Here is a 22,583-nt window from a genome sequence, read left to right on the forward strand (position 1 = left end):
GAGATGCAGTCAACACAATGTATTATGTTTTAAATAGGGTAAACATTGATCAAAGCTAAATAAAACTCCTTATGAACTCCTTAAGGGTCGGACACGAATCTTTCACACTTAAATGTCTTTGGTGCAAGTGCTTCATCTGGAATAATGGCAAAACATCCTTTGAAAAATTTGATCCAAGCCTTGATGAGGGTGTCTTCTTAGGTTATTCATCTGTAGGTTAAGGCCTATATAATCTTTAATAGAGAACCTTAGTAGTAGAAGAGTCCACGCCATGTAGTATTTGATGAATCAGATAAGTCCTCTGAAAATAAAATTGAAGATGATGAAATAGAGGTAATTCAAGGAGTAGAAGCTATGACCTTAGGAGAAAGAGTAGAACCTGAGGAAGATTTGCTAGAGAATGAGATATTCTTTTAGTCATCCTAAAGAGGTAAGTTTTAGAAGACCCATCAAGAAGGTGTTAGGATTAGGCGATGGACTTAGGAAGAGGTTAGTCATTCAGCTATTATCTCTATGATAGAACCTATAAGTATAGATCAAGCCTTAGGAGATGAAATATGGATTCTAAAAATGCAAGAAAGAGCTGATCAATTCACTTGAGAATGATGTTTTTGGGAGTTAGTCAAGAGAACTAAAGAACAAAGTATTGTTGGAACAACATGGGTCTTTAAAAATAAGGTGAATGATTCAATGAACAATTAATAGAAAATAAAGAAAGATTATGAGTTCACGAGACAGATGCTTTTTTTTTGGAATTACGTGACAGCTGCTCATGAAAGTGGACGGGCAGGAAAAAAAAATCGGGCGGGAGAAATGAAAATGGACGGGCGGTAAAATGCCAAATTGAATCGAGCCGGCTCGAGCTCGTTTATAGAGGGACGAGCTCGAGCTTGAGCTCGTCTGTCGAGCTCGACTCGAGCTCGAGCTCGAGTTTGAGCTCGCTTTTCGACTAACGAGCCGAGCTCGATAAGGCCTAAACTCGACTCAACTCGACTCGTTTACACCCCTACCCTCAATCAAGGCATTAATGACCCATTGATATGAAATCAATTTTCAAATTATCTTCCCCTCAATTTCATTCAAATCTGAAATTAAATTTCAGATTTGGAAACGAAACCCCCTTCCTCCCCTCTTGAACCCGCCGGCCTCCCTTAATGGGCTCCCCATTAATTGTCCATTAACCCCCTTGACCTCATTTGAAATTTGAACATAATTCCAAATTGGTTTTCCCTCCAAATCCACTTAAACCTGAAATTAATTTTAGGTTTAGATTAAACTATATTCCTCTCTTGGACTAAACCTACTTCCTCTTCCCCTAGCCGACCCCTCCCCACCCTTTCCCTCTTCCCCTTCTCCACTTTGGCCATCCCTCTCCTTGCTCCACCTTCGGAAGTTTGAAGCCAAGAGAAGAAGAAGACGACGTCATCCCACCTCCACTTCAATGATGTATGGCCGATCCCGAAGTTGATAGCGGATTCGTACTCGATGCCTACATAGACATCCACATCGTTCGATCTCCATTCTTCGACTTCGGGTTTGGTTTTGACAACACTGTTGAAGACTACTTGAACCGAATCCTCCCCACCCTCGTGGACATCATCGACGATCAATTCTCGGACTACAAGTGGACCATCAACGGCCATCCACCCGTGCCACCTCCACCACCGTCGACCTTTCCGTGGATTAAGACCATTGGCATTGTGACCGTCCTCGTGGCTTCGTTGGGTGTGCTGAAGACCTTTCTCTGCTAAGCCAAACTTTGAGTGTAAGTGAGCATGGTACCTCATAGTAAAATTTCTAAATATTAATCGTGGGATTGTATTACTACATGTTTGTTTTACTGTGATAATTTCATATCTATCTTAACTTGATTAAACTTCTGATTTGTAACTGCCTACTACAATAAGATTGACGATTGAATGTTTTCTAATCTCATGTTAAGAAATCTTAATCTTAAGTAGCGAGCTTTGTCATCCTTTTAAATATTTCCGTGCAATTCTTGTTTGTATCACATCAGTCTGCCTCTACCTTTCTTAACATAAGTCAAATCTAATACATCTACTCTCCTAACCGGGTCATTGGAAGGCCGCCGTTTTATGAGACCAAACCATCTAAGGCGACTCTCTCTAATCTTATCTGCTACTGGAGCTACTCCAACCTTTTCACGTATATGCTCATTTCGTATACTATCTCTAAGGGTAAAGCCACTCATCCACCTGAGCATCCTCATCTCTGCCACACTTACCTTAGTATTATGCTTCTCTTTTAATGGCCAACATTCAGCACCATAAAGCATTGCAGGCCTCACTACCATCTTATACAATTTTCTCATAAGTTTGAGGGCTACTTTTCTATCACACAACAAGCCCGATGCATTCCTCCACTTCAACAATCCAACTTGAATTCTGCTGATAATATCCCCATCTATTTCACCATCACTCTGAACAATAGATCCAAGATATCTAAAACGTGTACTCTTATTAATAACTTGATCTCCAAAGTCACAATCCCCTCACTAGGTCCATTACTATTAAAATTACACTCCATATATTCCGTTTTAGATCTACTCAAGCGAAAACCTTTAGTCTCTAATGTTGACCTCCATAATTCAAGTTTACTTTCAACTCCCTCTCTAGTCTTATCAACAAGAAGAATATCATCAGCAAAAAGCATACGCCAAGGTACATCCTCTTGCAAATTTCTAGTGAACATCCATGCCCACCATCCACATCAAGCAGACCATGATAATTTTTTTCAATCCTAAAACCCAAAATTGCTACTAATATAAGCTAAACACTCAGCACCTAATCATTAGCCTGAATTTAAAGTTCCCTCTAGGAACTAGAAGGGGTAGTTAACCATAGAGAATTGTGCTTATGAGAAACTTGTAGCAATATCATAAAATATTCGTAAAATAAGGGTTAAATCTTTGGGCAGTATCTTTCTACAAGATGGTCTACTTTCTTCAAACTCAAAGCCAAGCTGAAGCGTGCCTTGAATAACTTTTAATAAAATTTAGATCTAGTCGTCAAATTTAAAAAACATAACAATAACACAAAAAGTAACAAAAAATAACTTGCATATTCAATGAATAAAGATTTTCATATTTGCATCACACCTCAGCTTCAAATCCTTTAGTTCTGCAAAGTTAATTGGAAGCATACTTTCATAGCTTTCCTTCAATATTGTGCTCACTTCCTCACATCTTAGTCTAATGTCATCAGTAAAAGTTTTGGAATCAGATTTTTTTTTTTTTTCGTGCTTTCCTTCCTGAAATATTTTCAACAGCCATAGGACAAACTAATTCAAACCAAGCCTGTTAATTTCAGGAGAAAAAGGAAGACCTGGTTCCACCCTGCATAACCAAAGCATTAGACAACTTTAAAAGTTGAAGCCCAGGAAAATAGTGCTACCCAAAAAAACCAACTTAGCTAAAAAATTACAGTAAACCCGTTCCTAGTTCATCAAAGCATGGTGCATTTCAGATACTCCTATGATTCTGCTGCTTGCAATCCTCATAATCATCAATTAATTCAGGGAAGAAGGGCGTCACTTTCATGGAATTGCAACACTTCAAAAATAAAATCAAGAACTTCACAGGAGCTCCGCTTCCAGATGTACATAAAACCAGGTATAAGATCGCTCCATCCCTTACCCCCTCTCTCTTGGACTCCACCTCATTGGTATTTCCTGCCGACAAAGCTTCCGCCTCCCTCATTTTTATGCATTTCTTTTCCTCCTCTTCCCTTGCCACCTCCTTGATCCTTCAATGTAAGAATCAAAATAGAGGCAACACGGAGTAGGAGAAGAAAAAGGAACCATTTCTTATTAGCATTTCTGTGATAGATCATCTTATACGCTTTGATACATATTGTTCAAGAGAAAGATAGCATCAGCCACGCCCCAAACAATTTAGTCAACTATGTTTTAAGAATAAATAAGACTGTCATGGTTAGCTTATCTCCTGTCCCGTGTTTGTTCATACTCACACACACATAAAATGGAAAATGGAAAATGATTTAAAATACCCGTAAGAACAAATTTAATAAGACTGGAAATTCTCAAATGAAATGAAGACGCCATTGCAAATGCAAATGTTGACAACAGCGCAGTCCATTATTGGTAAAAGAAACCTTTAAGTCACCAAACCATTCAAAAGATGTTTTTTTCTTAATTTACACACTATCAAAAAACATAAAAGTTAAAAGTAATGCATATGCATATATTATTTTCGTTGTTAAAACAAACAAAAAATAGCCATTTACCTGTAATGAATTTATGATATGGATGATTCTTGGAACTCAGATGCTTTTGAAGCTGGTAAAGGTCGAAAGAAATGAGCATGTATTATCAATGATTAACAAAACAATTATTAAGAGAAAAGTAAGGAACAAAGATAGCAAAGTGAATAAATGAGCAAATAACCAAGAAAACATAAACAAGTGGTAATCCGGAATGACAAATACGCATCTTATTTTTGTCAACTCATACTTAAATAACACTGTGATATGAGTCTCCACTTTTGCCATAAAAAATTCAAACATTTAAGAATCTTCTCTTTCTAGAATAAAAACCATGATGGCATGCTGTAAACCTTCTTCTAAATGAGTGTTGTATCCAGCAATGGATTGGAGTACCTGTTCCTAACCCAAGCTGCCCAGAACCCTAACCTTTTACAACTACTCATTCCTTCTTCCCCTCCCTACTCCAGCTCCACCGGAGGCTGACCATCTATATCCATATGAAATCCCCGCCACCCACCTCATCCTCTACCCTTGACAGTCCCTTTAATAAGCATCAGCTGGCTTCTCCACACAAGATGCTTTTATCCGATATTTTTCCCAACCTTAACTTTCCCCCATTAATCATCTTCAAAACAAGCATGCATACTTATCTTCCCCTTCTTCTACCACTGATTCCGTTAACCCCTCTTCTTCCAAAACTACCAAAAATCCATCGTCTACCTCCTTCCCCGATTCCTTTGTTGAGCCTGAGGACAACATGGCTTGCTTCACTAACTCTGAAGTGGAAGAGAGCTCCAACGAATGGGACTTGTCTTTAATCGGACATGCTATCGTAAAACATACTTATTATAAAGTTTTACTTCCAATAGCACAAGAAGTCTGGCAATTAAAAGGTACCAAGTCTCTACTATCGCTCAATGATGTCTTCATCCTTTTTTAAGTTTCCAAACATAGTGAGAAATTGGAGGCGGCATTGGTTCTTCTTCGGAAAAGAGGTTGCCTGACTTTCACCCTAAGAGAGAAGAGTTTAGTACTATCACTATGTATATCAAAATTTATGATTTGCCACTTAGTTTGATGTGAAACAAACAGGAATTGCAAGAAGGTAATAAAATTATCGTAAAGCTTGCTACTTTAAGATTAATGAGCCACAATAATTAATTTTAAGAATTATCAATTGTCATTTTGCTTTGGCATGCAGTCACAATTTTAGGAGAACATAACGACTTAAAATAATATCAGAAAAATACAATAAAACTAAATGTGTCATAAAAAGAATCCATTGGTTAATATTTAAAGCTTTTCACCTAGGGTTTCCTCTCTCACTCACACTCTATGAGAGGCTTTAGCGGAGAGAGATTTTCAGCAATCCAAACGATGCCACCAAGAAAGTTATGACGCTGACGGTCTTGATCCACGGGAAGGTAGCCAGAGAAGGAGGCGCAGGTGGCCGTCCGACGAGTTGCCACTATCCAGAAGGTTGTTGTTCGTCAATAGTCTCGGCTAGATGAAATATAATGCAGTCGACGTAGTCTTCGACGGAATCTTCAAACTCCAAGTCGGGGTCGAAGAAATGTCGACTGAAGGATATCAATTTGTCCTTAAGAATCGTAGGTGAATCCGTGGTCGACTTCAGGATCGGCCATCCATTAATATTGGAGACTTCTTTATTGGGATCCTTGTAGGAGCCGGCAGCTTGTAATTGGGGAAGGGAGAGGAAGAGCCGACGGTTGGGGTGTCGGGTAGAGAGGGAAAAGGAGGGGGGCGGCTAGGGTTTATGGGAAACTTCTTGGGTTTAGGGCTAGGGAGGTGGAAGGGATGAGTTAGAAAATTTTGAATTTAATTTCTGATTTTTCCAAGGGAGGGAAAGGGATTAGTTTGAATTCCAAATTATCCCAAATTAGGCTAAAGGGTGCGGCGGCTTAGGAGGGAATTATGAGGGGGTTTAATAAGGATTAAGGATTAATTGGAGAGAGAAAAGCCAAGGGGAAGGGCCGGCCATATGAGGAGGGGAGGGAGTGTCTAGATTCAATGTATGTAGGCCCTTTAATTTATATGATGATTGAAATCAGATCTTTGATTTAATTTCAAATTTTGAGGTAATTATGGACTTTCCTAAAATAGTTTCATCAATCAAGAAAGTGGTTTAAATTCAAATATTAATTTTAATTCAAATAGTAAACTTTCCTAATTAATAATAGGTTATTTTAGGAAGGGAATTAAAGGGAAAATTGAAATGGAAATTAAGCATGTAAACACTAGGGGTCAGTGGCTTGGAGACCTTGGGAGGCCGGCGGCTTGGGGGCCTTGGGAGGCTGACAATGTGGGGTGGTGGGGCGGCGGCAAGGGGAGGGATTCTCCGTTAGAGGAGAGAAGGGGGGATGTGGTGGAGCCGTCAGGTGGGGGAAGTTTGGAAGGGGAGCCGGCGGGTGTAGGGAGGATGGGGAGGTGGCCGGATGTAAGGGAGGAGAAAAAAGAAAAAATAAGCCACGACTCTCAGACTCTTCCAAAGGCTAACGAGTATTGCAATCACCCTCACTTAGGGCTCTCTTTCTTCTCTCAAAGCTCACAATAATGAATAAGAGAAAAGATCAAAATTTTATTCATCAAAATCATGATCCCAAATATAATAGAAGGGGCCTTATATATAGGCTTCAACATGACAAAAGAAAAAAAGTACTAGAATGCCCATAGGGCTACAATAGCAAACTAACTTACCATAGGAGTATAGTAGGAAAACTGAAATATAAAAATAAACAATATATAAAATGCATCAAAAATAAAGGCTCCTGATCGTGACCGTCAATCTCTGATGTCTCATCTGATAAATGCGCAAAAATCTCTTGTTGATGTCATCATCATAGTTGCTAGAACCCAAGCGAATTTCTAAGATCGCCAGTGTGATTGGCCAACCCTTGGCTATTGATAATTTGACTATTAAAACAAAATCAGATTATCCTTTTGCATGAGTTTGTGTCCAAGTTGAAAAAATTTTGAGTTTACCTTATCTGATTTTCATTAGTTTAAGATGCAAACAACAAACTCTACACGTCCACTACGACTAGAAGCCCGTTCTTTGCATTAATTGGGTTTTTTTTTTCTATCCTTCTAATCTATGCCCTACAAATACAACCCCTATGACCCCCAACCCTAAACCCAAGAAATGCACAGACAACTAAAACCCAACCATAGCAACCACACTCAACCTCAACTACACCACATGCACATTAACATGTTATCTCTCTGAATAATATTTAAGGCAAGGAGGTTAACACTGTAGACCCCACCCACCCATCTATTTCACAAGCAACTTCATTACAAGAAATAATTCCAATCCTAAACATTCCTCCTTCTGATCCTTTCTCTTTTGTTGATCCTAAGCAGACGGCCACTCTTACCCAAAATCGCTTCAACTCATTAAACAATGACAAATAAACCACAACTTAGCCTCCTCTGAAAACAAAACAAATGCAAAAAAACCTTCGAATGACAACTCTCTATTAGCAAGAAAGAACAAAAATCCAAACTTGGCCAAAAAACATGCCACCCATACCTCTAAAGCACAATGAGTTACCCAACTTCTGCCGCTAGGAATGTTAGGCCATAATGGGTGGGTTACATAGGGTGCTAAATTGCAAATCCCTCATCCAATCTTTCAACCTTGACATATTTTGCATTCTAGAAGCAAAAATTTATAGTATCCAAGCTTCTAACAAGTGGTTCCTCAATCACCATAAGCTCTTCAATAATAAAAGCAACTAAAAAAACTTCATGCTTGTTCACCCTGGCACAATTTGGTTGAAATGGAATGCCTTTAAAAGGATCTTCACTGCCATCACTTGGCATAACTACATATCAATTCTTAGATTTAACAAAATGCATTGCGTTCAGGTTAAAACGGGTATGCTGGAATCACATAAATGAAAGAAAAGTGTAAGGGAATGATTTTGGCACAACATTTTTGGCAGGGGATCCCTGTTCTCCAGCAGAATCAACTGATTTCCCATCCTTCTTTATACTTGAATTTATACCATTCTGTAATTTTATCTATGAGGACAGTAATTTTATGCACTTAACTAGACATTATTCAAAACTTGCATATCGATCAAAATAACTTATGCCAACTTGCAATCAGTGCAGTAAATATTATATTTGCAGACATCTAAAACAGATGAAACAGGGGACAACCAAACAAAACATGAAAAAATAAAGAAAAATACCTGATTCATCCGCCAAACATCTGATAACAAATTTTTCTGATTCTCTAAGTTAAAAGAAAAAAAAAACATGTGTTGACACATTAATCAACCGACCACATAAAAATCGGGAATATAACGGAGACAAATGAAGAGAAATCACCAACCAGAGTCCACTGCTTTTATTTCTCTAATAGTAGCGTCAGGGGACATCAATGGCTTGATAAAGAATTGCGCAAACCTTAAACAAGTAACAAACAAAACTGAAGGTCACATACAAGAAAATGCAATGCAAAAAGCAGTAAAAAATACATTTTACCTGTCCAAACCTTCTTCCAGACAATCTGTGTTAATATCAAAGTAGAAATTTGTATGCTCCGCAGTGGTGAAAGCATTAGTAGAGCCGCCATGCTTAGTTTTAGTATTAATGATAATGTAATGTGGATGCAAATATTAGTTCTTCAATTGAAAACCAAAGCAGAACGTACAAAGCAAGAATGAGCATATGAAATATTAGAAGCACAAAGAAAAATGAAGATAAAACACAACGTATAAATAGATCAGAAAATAATATGGCACAATATTTCAAAAATGTAAAAAACGTTGAACTGAAGGTGTTGAGTGTCATAGTAAGTGGCTCGAAAGAAGATAAAGAAAAGAATAAAAGGAAATAGCATATACCTCTATTATATACTTTGAGTAACTTTCTTCAACTGGATATTTCTCACTAGCATAAAACAACATATGTTCTGCAATAGAGAGATAACCAAAGAAGCAAGCAAACTATTTATGGTCAATATAAAGATCAGAAGAAATAATTGCTGAGAAAATAAACAGACTTGCCGAGCAGATGTGCACAAAAACATTTATCAAGATACAGTTAGAAAATTGTTATGAAGGTACATTTCCAAACCAACGGTGCTTTCATCTCAAGTTCTCACTTTGTTAAAAAACTTCTGTATAGAGAGGTAGTGATATAGCTATACACGCTGGTATGGTAACAAAAAATCTCCAGCAAAATAAAAAAGCAGCAAGAAAAAGGAGTACGCTTTTACCTAAAAGAAATGCATATTTTTTAATCCAACAATTTCTCCATATAGCAATTGTCCCGCAACTGAAAAGGTAAATCAGTCCCAAAAGCTTACTGCTAGAAAACATGGACGCCAAGAACAAACAAGAACTTTATGTGCCTTCGGGGTTCATAAGCAATCTTTCTGAGTGGCAAAGGCTGGATTAAAATATCCTTGCACATATAATTCATTACTGGCCATTCAAACAAGAACATGAACAATCTAATCTTGTCTTTGCAGCTTTATGTAATGCCTCTAGGTCCACAATTGACCTTTAACAGATTATATTGAATAATTTACATAACTTTCACATAAACGTTTTTATTGCATTTACAGAGCCTTCGAGATAGTTATATGCTTTAAATAGAAATAAAACAAAAGCAATAAAGCATCACCAATATCCTATAATCCAGAGGCATCATTAATGTTGCAAAAATTACCCTATCACATTCAGTATATGTGATGCGGACATCCAACCATCCATGCCTATCCGAGGAGGAGTTGAAGATCGACGGCCGTGATCGTCCTACATTATCTTAAATTTTTATTTGTAATTTTTATTTTAATTGTGCATTTTTCATTTTTACCCTCACTTAAGGGTTTAATCTTATGTAAACCCTAGGGGCATGATCGTCTTATTTTAGTTTCTTTTATTTTAAGGCCTACATATAGAGGCCCTTGCTAGTGTAATGGGATGATAGAGTTTTAATAAAAATTTTGTTATGCACTTTTGTTCCTTGGGAGGACTTAGGTGAGAACCTATGGGAGGGAATCGTAGTTTTCACCAGTCGCAGGATAGGTCCAGGCTCGTGGCTTGAAGTCCCTTGGTGAAAGGAAACACATCACCCGTCAGCCGCAGGAAGTGTCCGGGCTCATGGTTTATTTTCTTTCACTAATCCCCCACATCTTTCTCCTTTAACCGCCGGCTAAATTTTCCCCTAGCCGTCGACATTCTACCTCTCATCCTCTTCCCCACCACCGGCCACCCACCCCCTTTCCTTTTTAACCGTCTGCCACCACCCTCCCCTTCTTCCAATCGCCGGTCTCCTCCCCATCTCCACCACAAACCGCCACATTTGGGTTTTCCAAAACCCTAGCCGTTAGCCCCTTCAATCCAAAGTGGTCCTTGCCTTTGCTACTCCCCAAAGTTAGGTTATGAAGATTGGGAGGGAAAATAATTCAAATTCATATTTGAAATCTTTCCTAATTTAGCATGACCAATATTTGGAAAGTTTTAATCATTCGATTCAAAATTCAAATTTAAATTAAAAGGAAATAGAAGTCATCAATTCATCCTAATTTAATTAGCCTTATTTAGGAAACCCCATTAAACATTTCCTTAACCCTCCCTCTCTCTTTGAAGCCGCCAGCCCCCTCCCTCTTTCTCCCTCCATTCAAGTAATTTATTTCCCCTTATTTTTCTCCAATTAACTCCCATGAATTTAATTTGAATTTTAAATTTTGAAATGTCTTTAATCCCTTTCCTAATTTAAGATTTTAATTAAAGAGTCATTCAATTACCCCATTATCATCTTCCTAAGTTAGTCCTATCTTATTTGGAAAGATTTCGTAATTCATATTCAAATGAATTTGAATTTTAAAATCTTTCTGAAATATCCTACACCTATTTTAGGAAATTCCCCTCAATTAGTGCAAATCTGAAATAAATGATGGGATTTGAATTTAATTTCGTATGTTGACACATACATTGAATGTGGACAATTCTCCCTCTCCCCTCTCTCTTTAGCCGACCCCCATCCCTCCCTCCCTTCTCCAATTAATTTGAAATTTAAAAGTTCACATGACCCCCCTCCCGTTCTACATCAACATGCCACTAACCATTGTCTAATCAATGACTCGCTCACCATCTATCAGACAAGGCTTTCAACTCAGCTTTGCTGACATAAGCATAAGTGTGAGGAGATGACTCACAATACATAGCCACGAATATCCATGAAGTTATATACTTGTGTGGGGGCTCTGAAAATCGTCACCAAGATTTACTAATATAAATAAAAGAGTATTTATATCTAGGGTGATTTTTCAAATGACAAACTATATATGAGGTAAGACACTACCCGAAAAATTATCCTGTTATGAGAACTGTATGATCGGATTTGAGGTTTCTCATAGGCACAAACATCAATGGTTAATAGCCCTCACGATCACAAGAGATAACTTTCAATTAAAGCCAGTTTATACGTTCTATGATGTTTTACTTTGGTAGCAATAATTTAGATTGAGGAAAGAAAGATATTTCATCATTGGCTCAAAGAAGATGCAAGGTAGAATTATGATAAACCCTATCAAAATCAAATGATTCCATCATTGCAAGTTGTCTTGTACTCTAATTCACTTAGTCAGCTCAACCTAATAAAAAAATACTTGTCAACAACTATTAGTGTGTCATCCAAAGAGACCCCATAGACCCTAGTGAAAGCTCAATGAATGTGCCAATTTTAAGACTAACCTTGACTAAGGTTTATTGAACAAAAAAAACTTTGAAACACCCACTGGACCATCAAGCATGCTAAGTGTGGGTCGACACAACATAATGGTCTTCCTCTGATTTATGTGCAGGAAAGAATGTTCGTGTCTCTAAAATCCTGGCCAATTTTATCCCCTTGTGGCCCTAGGATGATGAGCTAGCCTTTTTTCTTACATTTTTCAACTCAGCTTGTTGGGCTTTACGAGCTTTAGAATTTTTCTTTTTCGAATGTCGAAGCTTCCTAATTGATCAAAGAGATTGACCCTCAAGGACTTTGAATTTTGAGTATTCATAATTCATGTAAATAGCAACCCCTTTGACTATGATCTTTTTGATAACCTAGCTCATCATCAAAGTCTTGCGCAAACTTATCTTGCTTTATTGATGCTGGATTAATAGCTAAGTAGAAATTTGATTTGTGTATGGTATGCTTGAAGAAGACAACTCCAAAGGCTAGACTCATTGCCTTGATTTGTTTGGTATAAACTCAAGGTTCAGTTATATGATCTTGAGGGCTATGCATATTGGCACATAAATCGAGATGGCATATGTCTACACTAGTTAGCATTATTCTTCTTCATATTTGTCTTTTGCTTGCCAATATCAACAATATTCAACATTTGTCTCGTCACCTGAAGTCGGCTCGCTAAACTTGTTTTCATTACCAAATCAATCGCTTCAGCATGTGCTTTTGAGCTCTGGCATGATCTATTGATTTCAGCATCTAATGGTACACACCCCTATTGGGAAAGCATGACATAGCATGGATACTTGTTCAACTTATTAAGTAAAATTATTCTTTATTATTGTAAATCTCTTGTCACCATTCTTTAATCAAGACTTCACATGACTTGAATCCTATGTCTGGAGCAAATTCTCTTCTACCAACCAGGTGTAGAACTAGCCTTAGTTCTTAGGGGGACAAACTTATAAAAAAATAAAATATATATAATACAAAATTCAAAATAAATTTTGATATTGCATTATATATGTAAAGTAAAAAAATTATAAACTTTGCCTTCTATTTTACATTTTCTAATAATGTTGCATTACAACTTTTTTAACGAAGGATGACCCATCAAAAAAAATACATGATGCATGCAAATTACTGTTTATTTTCATTTTCATTGTAATTTGAATGTTATAATTTTAGTTTAGTTTTTTTATGTTATCCAATGATGGAAAACATCCAATGATCATGAGTAGGCAATGCTTGGGCATGGCAAACCTTGAGTGTGCTAGCTTCTTGGATTCTTTGATCTTTTGGGTTGTTGATCCTCGGGTTGAGCCTTGGCTATTCGGTTTTGGAATGTGTTCTTTGGGTGCTTATTAGTTCCAGCTCATAATTGCTTGAGCTAAAAGTTTAGCTCATTAATTTGAAAAGGTATTCTTCTTGTTAAGCTCATTAAGTGGAGTTGGAACTTTTCTCTTCCTCTTCTTTGTGCCCCCTCGGTTTCTTGACTTTCTTCCTAGTGCTGTTTCCCATGGCTGGTTCTCCTCCCTTTGCTGGGTGCTAGTTCCGGTCCCCTGTGCTGCCTTTTTGGTTTCTTCCCTGGCTGTTGTGTCGTGGCTGCTTTACCCGGTTCCAATGTTGTCTTTTCGGGTAGGTGCTGTTTTGTTTTGCCTGCTGGCATTCCTCTTCCCCTTACCTGATTGGTTCGGTTGGAGGTGAAAATTGGTTGTTTGGCTGCCCCTTTTCTCTTATAAACTAGAGATGTATTTGTCATGAGGAGTTTGTTGATTATCTTGAGAAAAGTCTCTAAAAACCTAAGGGTTTCTTCTCATTTCTTGGAAAAGCTTGAGAGCTTGTTCCAATTATCTCTTCCTCCTCTCTATTTCATCTTGGCTTCTAATCTCTTCTTCTCTAAGCAAGTTCCACTCCACTTGTATCCTTTTTCTTGAGCTTTTGGAAGGTGTTTGTTGGCTGATTTGGTGACATTTGCTGGAGGAGTTTGGTTGGACGTTGGACCTTGTTGCTGTGGTGGACCTTTGGTTTGCAAGCCCTAAGCACTTATCTTATTTTATCTACTTTTCGTTGCATGTGAGGAAACCGCTTGCCGGTTGTTCTGAGGATGGTGTTTTTTTTTAATTTTGTTTTGTTTGTTCGACTTTGGATTGTTTTGGTGTTTTGTTTGGATGTCGTTTTTCTAGATTGAATCGAGTTTGTTCTAGTTGTCCTAGTGTTCTACTCTATTGGCTCTTTCTTTCTAGTTTGCCTACATCAATACATTAAAATCATTTAATTATTATATTAACCAAAACAACTATATAAATATTATGATTCAATCAAATATACTTTTTGATTTAATATGATTATATGTTATTACCTATTCTAGCCATGAAAATCCCTCATTATTTATATTTAACACATTTTTTAAAAATAAATTTTAGAACATGTCTTAACCTAAATTTTCTCCAAAATTATTGGAGAAAATTAGCTCTTAGGACCCAAAGAGCTAAGTCCACTGTTAATCAAATATCTAAGCCATAGGTAATTACTGACCATAGTTTGCAAATCAAACGAATTATTACAAAGCCCACTTCCAAATTACAGTAAAAATAAAAAGACATATCAATAAAAGAACAGAAAAAAATTTGCAGTCAGAACAAAAAGATAGATCACAGGCTAAAATCATCAAATAAAATGTTGCATTACTCCTCTTAATAAGTAGTAAGAATAATAGAAAGCCAAAAATTACAACTTAACAGACGAATTCATCTGAAGCAAGAAAAAAAAAAGAATGAAAGAAACAAAGGTGCTTACTTGGATTGGAAGAAGGTAAGGTAAGAAGAAGATGGGGTTTTAGGCTTTCGACCTTGGACCTTCGAGCTTCAGACAGCATAACGGCATAGAGCAACAAAGCGAATCAGCGAACAAATGAAACGTCGCCCACGATTTACCAAGGGGGTGAAAAGGGTCAGCTAGTGCAAATAACTAAAATGAGGAGGGGCATATTACCTAATAATCCTTCTTTTAAAGTTTTTTTTTAATTTTTTTAGCCTGATAACCTCTCTTTTAAAGGTTTTTTATTTTTTTAAGGAGGGGCAATTGCTCCCCCCCCCCCGGGCATTGCACAATTCCGCCCTTACTACCAATTAACCCATAATCAACTCTACATCATATCATGGTTGTATTATATATCAATTTGGCCCTAGAATAATGATGTAGAATACTATGGAACTAATATGATTTGTATGCATTATACAACCAAGGGTTTCATGAAGAAAATTTTATGCAATAAATGAAGAGTTTTAATTAAGATATAAGGTTTATAACATCCCTCGAGGCCTCGACATAGAAAGTATTTCATGCATGCATGAATGGCTGGGATTTCTAAATGATAACTAGACTAGAACAATCTATTAAGGGGTCAAGAAGATCAAGAAAGATAAGTAATGAGAATTACTGTGCAATTGGCTCCTTCTAAACCTAATTTAATGTTTCTTTATAAAAAACCTAAACATCTTTCCTTTGACACATCTAGCAGGAGAATAATTTGTGAGCTTGGTCAACATTCAGAGTCAATAGAGACCAAATCAACCAAAACGTTCAATAGAACTATAGAAGAGTTGTAGGAATCAAATAAAAAAGAAATGAAGCTTTAAATCACTTGACTACCACAAAAACGAGAAAAATATTAAGAGGTGCACAAAAAATTAGGTGATAGGATTTTTTTTTTTTTTTTTTTTTTCAACCAAAACGTTCAATAGAACTATAGAAGAGTTGTAGGAATCAAATAAAAAAGAAATGAAGCTTTAAATACTTGACTACCACAAAAACGAGAAAAATATTAAGAGGTGCACAAAATTTTAGGTGATAGGATTTTTTTTTTTTTTTTTTTTTTTTTGGGGGGGGGGGGGGAGAGAGAGAGAGTATGGCAATTAAATTGAAATGACATAAATTGATTTTCAAGCCTAGGTACAAGTTATATTATAGACACATACTTTCCTAATTAAAAAATAAGAAAATTCCATTAACATTTAAATAAAAATTCAAATCTAGTCTGAAAGTAGGAAGTTAATAAGGATAATTCCTAACTAAAAAGGTTAAACCATGAATTTTGAATTTGAATTCACCCTTCTTAATAGTGGATGAATTTCTCATGCATGACTTGATTTGCATAGTCAGATTTAGCTTATTCAAACCTTCTTCGTGTTTGATTATTTCCTAAAAATATGGCCTCCTTGGTAAGATCGCATATAACCTGTGTAAAGTAATTATTTTGGACTTATTTATAATGGAGTAAGGCTGCGCATTAATATAATAGATCTCCTTACTTTTTTAACCTTATTTGAAGTCTATTGGCCTTGATTTTCCATCATTAAAACCTAGATTTACTTGCATGCTCAATTCAATTCCAATTTGTTTGAATTAGGGTGAGAGCCTCCCAATTCATCTATTCATAATGTAGAAAATACCAAGCCCAAGGTGATTATCTCTCATATAGAGGGGAGACAACTTTTCACGCCATGAACCACAAAGAATTAGAGATTGTAAATACAGTTTAAAAAAACAACAATTCTAAAATCCTAAAAATGATGAAATAAACCCTAAATCATGCCGCATCATTACCAAATACCTCAGTAAACCCCAATGATCCCGTCTATAATCAGTTAGCATTTTTATCTCTGAAGAGATTTTCTAAAACAATATACAGCAATGACAATAGTAATGGACTTTCGAAATTTAATACGTGAGAAACAAAAAACGGTACAAGCCATCACAGTGAATTCCCTAGATCACCAAACCCCCGAATGCCAGGGAACCGAAGAGTAAATAATACCAAACGCCGAAGTGCCTACCGAGATAGTGCGCAAGACCCTCGAGACCGACGGGGTCGCTGAAGGAGCCGACGGAGACATTCATGGAAACCGCGGACTGCAGAAGAACACGAAATTGAGAAGCATCTCAGATTCAGAGAAGAAAGGATGATGATTTGAAGGAGGAGAAAGATAATGCCTTATCAGTGTCGGGATCACTGATTAGAAGAGCTTCGAGTGAGTTGGGGAGGATGATACGGCGGTACTCCCGCTTATCTGAGCGCGACTTGAAAATCTCGGATTCGCCCCCGCCGACCGCCATGGAGTTAGGTTCCTTGACGTTCGATCGCCTCCGTGACTTCCTTCTTGCAGTCTCCTCCTATGAATCGCACTCCAGCCGGTAGGAATTGGGACTGTTTGGCTGCGATTTAACTCAAGTAGGATTTACTGAAAATACTGTTAAATACTTAAATCTGGATTTAATTTTGGCGCAATTAAATTCTGAAAATTATTTGGCATAATAAAAATTCAATTTAATTAAATTTTGATGAACTGTTGATTATATATTCTGATATTTAAATCTGTTAATTTAAATAAAATTTTAATATTTAATATATCATCATAAATCATTTTGATTGGGTATGAATCTCGATGAATATTTGAATTTCAAACTTTCAAAACTAAATTCAGCATCATCTGATTTGTGATTTTAGCAAAGTTACTATTGAAATGAAAGTCTCGATGAGTAGAATATAACGATATCAAAAGTTGTCCAAGCCTGAATAAACTCAAATCAAGGGCCTAAAGTATAATTGCGAATTTTAGAATATTAATTAGATGATCAAATGGTCTTCAAATTTATCATGCTTATAATTGAATCAAGTGTCTCTACAAGATGAATCCAACGAGCCTAATATGTTTAATTTCAACATTAGTAGGGCACTAAATTGTTGAACGAATGCTTCATGATCAAAGGAATCAATATGGGTCATCCACTGGAGTGTTTCAGCTTTTTTCTATATTTACGAATATGCCATTCTTCAAAATCTACATATGAAGTGGAGAGGAGCTTGAAGTTAGGGCTTGAACTTTGGCTTGAGATTTAAGAGACCTTTAAGGCTCTAAATATCCCATAGCACCACTTGAGCATCATTATAGAGCCATCGTTAAACTACAATCCTCTAACCACCAATGCTTGACTATTGTTCTTCAATCGATGTCATCCAAGTTTGGTCTTTTGACCACCTTCGTTCAATGACAGACCTCCGACCACCATCTCTCAAATACGGTCATTCGAATATTGTACCCAACCATAATCAACCAGCCAATATCATTCGAATGTGATCCTTCCGACCTCCATCATTCGTTTACGCTCATTTAGACCCCTATCGTCCAACTATGATCCCTCCGACCTCCGTCACCTGACTACGATTATTTAGACCACCATCGCCCAACTATAGTTCTTCCGACCACTGCTACTCTATTATGATTCTTCTAACCATTATTGTCCAATTATGGTTATGTAACCAACATTGTCTGCCTATGAATCTCTAACGTCCTTGCAATCTTCTAACCAGTGTCACATGGCAACTCAACATCCTACCTACGTCATCACTGACCATTAATAATAATGTTAAAATGTGTCATGAATTAAAAGATCATATCATGCGCGCTGTTAACATCAACTTTAACTCCTAATTTCATCACTTGGATTTATGTTAGATTATTGTCAAATAGTTCTTCCAACTTCAACCAACAAATGTGTTCTTTTTTGTATATTAATGTCTTGCCCCAAGGAAGGAATTCACTTGTAATATACTCTAAATATAAGTGGAATCAATTTAAATATGCAAGGTCTCGTTGTTTTCCCTTCCAGCATTTTTATTGTAAAAAGATCTAGTGTATTTAAAATTTTGTTTATTATATGAATTTTTAGGTTATTTAGGGTTCCCCCTCTATCTTTTTCTTACTCAAGTTTTAAAATACTATGATCTTCAGACAATTGCCTCCAATATATCTGCGAAGCGCACAACGATCAAGGATATGAATAAATAGTGGTTGAGCCAAATTCAAGGCAACTCCAGCATACATTTTGTAGAAATTGAATTATTAATCAATTAAATCATTTTGATTTTTTCTTTTCAAACAAATCATCCATACTTCAACCTAATTTTTATTCAAGAAGAATTACTGTTATATAAGATGTTGATGATATTTTTAAAATGTATTATGTATTCAAATACAAAGAATCATTAGCCACTAAAAAAATCTATACACTTTTACTTATAATCCCTCCTTCCCCCCCCCTCAAATTACTTGCAAGGCAAAGCATCAAGCATCTTCATAACAATTTTTCCTCTAATATTTCTATTATTGTAAGAATATTGCAACTGCTTATATTTAATGCAACTATTGAAGCAATTTCACTGATTGGTTATAAAATGATCGATATAGTGTTGTTATTGTGATGTATTATAACTTTTATTTCACAATACATTATACATATCGCACAAGCAATCATGACTATTCTACTATGCATGCTTTATAATATGTTGTGTTATTATGGGTGCAATCAAGTTAAGCCGACTCTCGAGACAGCTAGGACTCGACTCATGAACGAGCTAGCAAGTCAAGCTTATGGAGCTCATGAGTCGAGTTCGAGCAAAATTTCGAGCTCGTTGTATAATTGAGCTTGAGTTCTATCTAACCAAAGCTCAGTTTGATTACTCGCCAACCAACTTGGATGTTTGACATAAAGGTGGGTGGGAATGTGAAATGTCGGACAGGAAGGCGGGATTGTAGCGCATGAGTGCTAAATCGCGGGATGGAAGGAGGGATCGTAGGGCGGGAACCCAAAATCGCGGGCGTACTCGAATGCGGGCTCGGCCTCAGAACACAGGATGTAGTTCATATGTGGGACTTTAGTCGTGGAACGAGCTAGGGGCAAAAGCTCGGACAGAGTTCGGAAACGGGTGTGCACGAAAGGAGTTTGAATGCAGGACAAAGGTCGGATGCGGAACGCCCGATGGAGCACGAATGCAGCTCGACTCATTTGCACCCCAAAGTGTTATAACTATCATAGTTACACTTTATTTTATTAACCACTATTAGTTGCTAAAACACACTCCGTTGTATCTATCATTGTCAAATCATATGTGGATCATATTCAACAATTTTTGAATATTGCTAAAATTTAATCATATTCGTGTTATAACCATATTTGAATCTTGGTCGAAAATGATAAATTTGAATTAGTTTTGAACATGGTTTGTGTGTTAAAGATGTATATCCTGATGAGTTTGAAAATTACAGGATTTATTTTGAGTTAGTGCAATATAAATTTTTTATGGACAACACTAATCTTAAAATAAATCTAATATTTTTCAAGCCTATCCTTATACAAATTACATCAGAATATCCATAAATTTTTTTTCTAAATACTGAAACTAGATATGCATTCAAGTCTTCTAAGAATACATGCTTTTAAGAATTGCTAATGAACTTCTAAGAATCAGGCAAGCAAGTATCATGGTATTATTAATCATGCATGCATACATGTTTTTTCACCTGTTTATAGAAGCCATGCATGAATGCCTACATGCATTTTGTACTACATTATAAGCCATGCATGCGTTCTTTATGACCATCATATTTTTAATGCATTTCATGCTCATTACATGCAAAATAAATAAAAAATAAAAAATAATTATTTTCTTATATATATAAACATGTTATCATTCCTTCAATTAACTTCATTGCATGAATAAAAATTTCAAATACTTCTTGCAATGCTTCTAGCAATGCAAAATCAGTCGAGATATTGGAGTTAACTAAAAATTTGTGAGATTCTTTATTTGTTTTGTTTTAAATAATTCAAATTTGAATGCAATATTTTATTTGGTTATACCATTTTAGAATATTATATTCAATTTCTTATTCAAATTTGAAAGTAACCATTGTTTAATTATATATTAATGTTATTTGCATTATTAGTGACAAAGAAGTAGATTTGGTGAATAAAACAATCAATAATTAATTGAATACTAAATATCAAATATTTTATGCATTTATTTTTCTAGAGAAAATAATCAAATTGGTCAAATAACTTCTTTTTTTGGAGAATCAAATAATCCCTGACTATATAAAAGATCTAATTTGGTCCCTTAACTCTTTAAATAGTAAGGGACCAAATCAGTCATTATGTGGGATCATTTAGGACCCTATTTTCAAAATCAAATATTTAAAATGAGAATTTTAAATAGTGGGCGACCATTTTGATCCATCTTAAAGAGGATTATTTTGAACCTTATCTTTATTTTTCTACTATCTATGTAAATGATAATCATCATTAATGCATCATTTTGTCCTATTTTATTTTAACCATCATTTTAGTTTCTTTACCTAATTTGTGCTTGATTGTTTTTCCCTTTAATTTGCTTTGACTTTTGAAATCTAAATGATTGTTTTTAGATGCTAATTAATTAGCCTTGGCATATTTGTTTCTTTGTTCTTCCCTTGTTTTTTTGAAGGAAGGTAGGAAATAGCAAAAGAACCAGAAAAAATAAAGCATATAGAGTTAAATAAAAGCACATTTGTTTTAGAATGAGACACTTAGGCTTCGTTTGGGATAATTTTTTTACTTCTTTCTAAAACAAATTTTTTTGTAAAAAAAATTCTTGAATTAAATTTTTTTTACTAGAAAGCTGTTTTAGAAAACAATAAAAAGCCGTCCCAATTACGATTTGTTTGGAACGGCTTTTTATTGCTTTACATTTCAGACCACAAACACCGTTTTGATTTGGCCAATGTTTTTTCATTGGTTTTATTATATTTTGGTGCTAAGAAGTTGTTTTCTATAACAGATTTAAAAAATATGTTTTCTACAACAACTTTAACAAAATTGTTTTCTCCACGACAGCTTTACGACCATTTCTTTAAAAAGTTACAATCATCCCAAACGGGCACTTATTTATATCAATATGTTTATCAAAAAAAAAAAAATCTTTGTTATCGTTAACATTACATGGAAATGAGACAAGTATTATAAATAATAAAGCATATATGTTGATAATGGCTATAACAGCCAATTAAAGTGGTAGTGTGGTTGGGGTAGTTTGAGCTACAGTTCTGCTGATCAATGGGAAGTTCACTTTCTATGTGGCGCTCTCTGGAATCACGGCTGAACTGGCTATTTCTGGTTTATATCTTTCAAATATTCTCTCTAAATATATACATTTGCTTGTTTTGGCTTAATTTACAGCAGGAATTACAGCAATGGATGGCTTTTTAGAACAATTTTTCTATGTGAGAAAGCATATTTTTCACAAGAATAACTTTTGCAAGTATGACAACCAAATAATAAGGTTGCAAGCTCACCATGTAAGCTGCTTTTACTCCATGCTTTCATGTCTTACAATGAACATTTTGACTGAGTTAATTTCTTTTGTTTTTCATAATTTTTACTACTGTTTTTGTCTGAAATTTGTCCAGCAAAATTTATTGAAGCCATCAACAGCTTTCTTTGGCTTGATGCTGCAATAGCCATGTTCAGCACAAACATTGTTAGCAGCTTTTTAATTGGTCTCCTGAACTTTCAATAGCCTTCCTCAGCTTGAGGTTAGTCGTAGTTGAGACATCGGCGAGCCTCATCAAACATGACAAGCCTGATGGAGGAGTAGACATTATGAAGAAGATGATGAAGTGGATGCAATGCAGATCTTACAATAATTCACTTGCACCATTGCTACTTTATCTATCAAGAGGCATTGATAATGATATACATAGAACATTCCTGACAAAGGAAAGCATATTTCTCAAAAACAAA

At 35.9% G+C, this 22,583-nt stretch overlaps 1 protein-coding gene across 1 annotated transcript; it reads right to left on the reverse strand.

Annotated features, from left to right (window-relative positions):
• Positions 1-3,325: 3,325 nt before the first annotated feature.
• Positions 3,326-17,188, reverse strand: LOC110096459 (insulin-degrading enzyme-like 1, peroxisomal). The gene is made up of 8 exons (XM_020822431.2): positions 16,959-17,188; positions 16,802-16,877; positions 9,122-9,189; positions 8,760-8,851; positions 8,608-8,681; positions 8,465-8,508; positions 4,249-4,317; positions 3,326-3,355 (listed from the first exon to the last, which is right to left on the reverse strand). The coding sequence occupies exons 1-8, from the start codon at positions 17,079-17,081 to the stop codon at positions 3,326-3,328; spliced, it is 576 nt and encodes a 191-aa protein (XP_020678090.1). The 5' UTR covers positions 17,082-17,188.
• Between the last annotated feature and the right edge of the window lie 5,395 nt (positions 17,189-22,583).

This window comes from Dendrobium catenatum, unplaced genomic scaffold (genome assembly GCF_001605985.2).
Source record: "Dendrobium catenatum unplaced genomic scaffold, ASM160598v2 fragScaff_scaffold_761, whole genome shotgun sequence".
Classification (NCBI taxonomy): Eukaryota; Viridiplantae; Streptophyta; class Magnoliopsida; order Asparagales; family Orchidaceae; genus Dendrobium; species Dendrobium catenatum.